The following is a 5,706-nucleotide window of genomic DNA, read 5'->3' as shown; positions in this document are numbered from 1 at the left end:
AAGATTGTCTTTTTTCAAAGAAAACAATGTACGACTTCAGTTTTATAATGTGCAAACTTGTTGTTATTAAACGAAAAAGGGAAACTGTTTTCGTCCCATTGATTCATACATTTGAACAGTAAAGTTTTGAAATTTTATTTTAAGTCTTTCTTTGTACACGAATTCAATCGATTTAGTAATAAAATAAATCAAGGACAATATCAATGTTTTCATGATTCACTTATGTTATCCTCTCAGAAAATCCAAAATTATTAGCAATCATCTACACTTATTAACACTTCCACTTCAGGTTGCAACTCGGTTTGATTAGGATCAGATGCGGTATTATATATCAGCTCATCGCTGAAGTCATCGTCATCATCGTGACCATCAATCTCAACAGAGTTGCTGCAAGCCTCATCCTTCTTCTTTTTTGTAAGACGACACGTGGACTTGCGTAACTGCTTACTGGAACATCTGGATTTTGAATAACGAAATAGTCGATTTTTGCAAAATGTCTCCAATTTTATACTGGTATATGTCGGATCACCAACGCTGACTATGGCGAGAAGAAGTTGCAAAACATTAGCGAATTCGCGGAATCCACGCTTTGATTTGGTTCCTCTACTAATACCAGTCCAAGTGAAAGCATTCCAAAATGCTCGAGTGAATAGACAATCAACTATCAAATAGCATGCAGAGTCTCCTTTACTGTAGTATGCAACTGGTACAATTATTTTGGAGAAATATTTGATCTAAAAAAAAAACTTGTTTGTTAACTGACATTGATAGTGATTTTGATTTGATTTGTAGAAGCATTGATCTATTACATACTCAATTGTTTTAATGCGCCTCAACTATACATACACATTTACATACTTGCTTCAATACATACACACAAACATGCAGTCCTTCATGGTAGATAAAATACTCACGTATTCCTCACGCACTTGTTTGCTGGCCAACTTTTTATTGAAATTTATAAGATCATCCTCATCATCAATGAGTTTATGCTCCTCTGCTATATTCACTTCACATAATACGTGTGATGCTACTTTCCTTTCCATATCGAGTATTGTCGCGAATCGTTGGAAGCTTTTTTCCAAACAATCTTCAACAGCAAGTCTAATTGAGACAGTAATGTCACTTTTCAATTGAGTCATTTCATTTCGCATGGCTGTTACTTCAGTTTTTAGAATAGTCAACGTCTCTCGTAATGTTACCTCGCTCTTCAGTGGTACCATCGTGATAGCATCCGAAAAATCTGAAATGGCTATGAGGTTAATTCAAAAACACCAATGTATTTTTAAAATTTGGGTCTAATCAAACCTGATTCTCTGATTGTTTCGGAACAGTTTGTCGGTGTATTGATGTATATGATGTTATCATCCGTCATTAGTGTGGGTTCGATCAGCTGATTCTCCAAGACATTTATCGGTACAGCTGATGTCAAATCTGTTAATAATATTGACTATTAAATAAAACGAATGATCAAAATAGGGAGCGCGCATATCATTCTGGAATAACTTGTACGGTTTTGTTTATTCGGTTACTGTAGCTCACACCTAACGCTTTGATTAGATAATATGTAACTTTTTTACCTTCAAGTATTCCAGTATCAATATTTTGCAGCAGATTTATTGCTGGACCAGTAATCTTCGTCTGACTTTTAATAATTTTAGCTGGCACGGGAGAGTTCGAAGAATTTAATTTTATTTGTGAAACCGGTTGACTCTGCAGTAAATTGTACGTTGTGTGATCTTTTTGTGGTTCAATTGCCTGTTTCAGAAGCGGATCATCTGGATTATGAATCCGTGCCGATCCGGAAATATATTCCTTTGTCAATTTTGATGGTAAACGAGATGGTTTCGTCTCTTCAAATTCCGCAAAACCCTGTTGTATCTGATTGTTTGATTCAATTTGCAAAGTCTTCTCCGATGATGAAATATCTGCAAGTAGTAAATAGAGTAAATAAATATTAAAAGCCACTTAAACTTACCTTGAATGATCTTGTTATAGTCTTTGAGTGGACGCGGATCAGATATTTTGGTTTTAGGTTGCTTTAATATTCTCCGCTTTGTTTCGATATCAGAAACATCTTGCTTCAGAAGACTGTCAGCGGCTGTTTCGGCAGCTTCAAGCGATTTATATTTCTTGCCCGCGAGAACTGGAATTTTTTTTATGGCCCCGTGGAATTCGATTCCTGATGTACGCAACTTATCTAACTTTTCATTAGAAGGAATCTTTGGCCACATCAAAAACCCGTCACGAATCCATGAAGACGGAACAGCAAGTACGCGTAGCTGTTGTTTTTCAAAAAATTGTGCCACTGTAAACATCTACGAAAAAAATAAACATTATCTAGGTTATTTTTACTACAGAATTATAAATGTTAGTGTTTTTCTCGTACCTTAGTTCAGCGAATAAACTTAATTCTCAGCAATAGTATTGGATTAGTTTCGGCCATGACAGTATGATGTAAATGTCAGTTTGACTCCTCGTATAAGGTTTCGCAGCAACTCACACTATCACATTACTGCTAAATACAACTTTTACGATGCACTCTAAACATTTATGCGCGAATCTTAAGATGAATGTAATCGCAAATGTGATGAAAATTAATCGCATAGCATTCCTAGCAGAACATTGCTGTAGATGTTCTGATATGAATGCTAATGCGAATAGTTTTCATCACATTTGCAAATGGGAAGAATGTATTTCCCAAAAATCGAATTCTCTTATGAGAAGAATATGGACGAAGGCAGAGAATGGCGTTCAATAACTCAAACGTTCTAGGTTCGCGCCTCCAATGGATGAAAATAATACATTTAGGACATTTACAAGATGGCAATTAAATTATAAGACTCAATTATTATAATAAAATAATAAATAATGTAAAATGTCGAAAGATCAACAGAATTTGATAATCAACTACTAGTATTCGTATCATTCGTTTTTTTATCGTCAAAACGAATACGGATATAGTCGCATAGCATTTTAAATAAGTTCTTAAAAAGAATAGCTACCATCGCATATATGCTAGGGTTTATATTGCAAAAGTGATGTTCTGAAGTCGTATTGAGTTTTGAAATTAGCCGTACAACAGAACGAAAGAACTTCACTGAAGAAAGTCGGACTAAACAACTATATATGTTGCATTAGGTTTTCTATTTTCTAAAAATGCATGTATATCGCCTCCAGTTTAGCATGTATAAGGCACATTTGAAGCATATTATACGATTTAACTGGAGCGCATAAATGTACGTATTATACAGTCACAGTTTGCATTATACATATAAAATGGTTGTCTGGGTTATGTACGTGTAACAGTTTCAAATTGGTGATGGGCTCCGATATTAATTCTGATTCATTTACGTTCACTGGATGTAAAGGAAAAATAGCGGGCTTAATTTTTCCTTTAAAAATCTTGCTGTTGAACTGTGTTTCATTTAGTTTTATGGAACGATTTTCGATCGATACAAGGTATGTTCCTGTCAGATTTCTTGATCCAAAACCACAACTGTTCTGCATAAGTGTTGGTTCAATAGAGTTTTTTATCAGTACTCCAAGGGTTTCGACTGATTTGAACTCCGAGCGCATTGATGGCTTTGTGAAGTCACAAGTACCAGGATTTTCTCGTAATATTGGATGGAGACATTTGTCGTTGGAGATGTAGAGAAGATTTTGCATGTCACAAATACTGTTTTGCCTCTCTCATATAGGAAGGTTATGCAATCACTGTGAAAACCGACTTTTTAACCGAGGCCCGGAGGGCCGAATGCCATATACCATTCGACTCAGCTTGACAAACTAAGCAAATATCTGTGTGAATATGTGTTTCTATGTGTGTGTATATGTGTGTATGTAACAAAAATACTTTTTTTCGGTTTTTAAGGTCTGAGGACACAGGGCCACGTGTTGAGTTTTGAAACGACCACGTGGCTCGCTCAATTCCCTTTGCGCATCGTATTTCTCTTGTACTCTCTCGTATATGAGCAAACTGTACCGGGTTACCAGCATACATTTTATTATTTTGATGAGAAGTTTTATCACATTAATCTATCGTATGGGTTGGACATTACATGGATTTCAATGAACAATGAAAAAATATTCAACTTTCATAAAGATTGAATCTGTGTGTTTGGCTGCCTTGTCGAGCACATTTTATTTCTCTTTCCTTTTTCAGAATCCTATCAGGAAACCAAAGCGAAAAAAAATGGTGGATGCATTGAAACTGACTTTGTTTCACAGAAAAATTCAAGACTGTATTTTTATCGCGATAACATATATGTTTTTATGTACTAATCGCATCTAAACTAAATTATCTAGACTTTGTCACGGTAGACTTATGATACAAACCTTCAAAGCCGAGATATTCGATGAACAAGTAGAGGTATGCATTTTCGAGCGTTCCATTTTTCTGCAGTTCTTCAGTTAGAAAAAAATACAACACGGCCGCTAAACTCAATGAATCATTCTGAAAATTTCACAGAATATTCTCAACTATATTTCGAAGACATTGTCAGGTGGGTTTATCTATATTCTGCACCGTTTCCAAGAAAATTTAATTTGAAACGGGAAAATAGCAAAAATTTTTTTCCATCTCTATATAGTTTTTCCAGCTCTATATAGTTAGTTATAACACCGGAATGGAAGATTTGTCCGAAAATATTGCTTGAGTGCCTGGAGTTGTAGCGTATGACTATGCGTCCCAGGATGCAAGCGGCGCTCGGACAGCGCTCCATTCATCGCTGTGTGTGATGGAATCCCATCAAATTTTTACTTTTGTCTTATAATCTCTAGTTAGTTTGATATCGTTAAAAACCGAAAAAAAGTTTAAATTACTGACTGACCAGAAGTCATAAAAAAAGAAGCAAAAAGTAAAAATTTGATGGTATTCCATCACACACAGCGATGAATGGAGCGCTGTCCGTGCGCCGCTTGCACCCTAGGACGCATAGCCATACGCTACAACTCCAGGCACTCAAGCAATAGTTTCGGACAAATCTTCCATTCCGGTGTTATAACTAACTATATAGAGATGGAAAAAAATATCAATACAATGATACACATTGTGTGAGAAACCGTCGTGGGCAGAATGTGACAACTTCTCGTAACTTTACTTTTGCCGGTTCGGATAGTAAATGGCAAACGACCTTTGCCTTTACTTTCTGACATATCAGTGACTCGGATGACTCGTATCGCTAAGATGCCTAAGTTCGACTCCTCTGGTATAAGGTAAAAGTTTAGATACGAGAAGCCTTCTGCTTACTTAAATGACCCTAGTCAAGTCTCACTTTTCCGCACTTTATTCTTCACATCCTTGCTCTTCCTTGAGTACTATGGCTCTATAATTTTCATATTCTTTCTCTTCTTATAATCTCTAGTTAGTTTGATATTGTTAAAAACCGAAAAAAAGTATAAATTACTGACTGATCAGAAGTCGTAAATAAAAAAGCAAAAAAAATGTAACAAAAATGTGCACTCGATTTTCTCGGAGATGGCTGTACCGATTTTCTCAAAGTTAGATTCAAATGAAAGGTCTCTTGGTCCCATATGGTGCTGTTCAATTTTACCCGGATCGGACTTTCGATTCGTGCAAAAAATGACGAAAAAGTGCACTCGATTTTCTCAGAGACCACTCAACCGATTTTCTTTAACTAAGACTTAAATTAAAGGCTTTGTAGTCTCATAGGTTGCTATTGACTTTCATCTGGATCCGACTTC

At 35.9% G+C, this 5,706-nt stretch overlaps 1 protein-coding gene across 1 annotated transcript; it reads right to left on the bottom strand.

Annotated features, from left to right (window-relative positions):
• Positions 1 to 251: 251 nt before the first annotated feature.
• LOC131428960 (uncharacterized) lies at positions 252 to 2,318 on the bottom strand. The gene is made up of 5 exons (XM_058593015.1): positions 1,979 to 2,318; positions 1,581 to 1,928; positions 1,309 to 1,434; positions 915 to 1,243; positions 252 to 734 (listed from the first exon to the last, which is right to left on the bottom strand). Exons 1-5 carry the CDS (start codon positions 2,316 to 2,318, stop codon positions 252 to 254), a joined length of 1,626 nt encoding a protein of 541 aa, XP_058448998.1.
• Between the last annotated feature and the right edge of the window lie 3,388 nt (positions 2,319 to 5,706).

The sequence above is a fragment of the Malaya genurostris genome, chromosome 2, assembly GCF_030247185.1.
Source record: "Malaya genurostris strain Urasoe2022 chromosome 2, Malgen_1.1, whole genome shotgun sequence".
Taxonomy (NCBI): Eukaryota; Metazoa; Arthropoda; class Insecta; order Diptera; family Culicidae; genus Malaya; species Malaya genurostris.
This window is presented reverse-complemented; position numbering and strand designations above follow the sequence as displayed.

Excerpts from the sequence above, each read along its gene's own strand:
- LOC131428960 (XM_058593015.1), bottom strand. The coding sequence starts at position 2,318 with ATGTTTACAGTGGCACAATTTTTTGAAAAACAACAGCTACGCGTACTT. Across the intron at positions 1,244-1,308 it reads CGAAACAATCAGAGAATCAG|ATTTTTCGGATGCTATCACG; the intron begins GTTTGATTAGAC and ends TAGCCATTTCAG. Across the intron at positions 735-914 it reads AACAAGTGCGTGAGGAATAC|ATCAAATATTTCTCCAAAAT; the intron begins GTGAGTATTTTA and ends TTTTTTTTTTAG.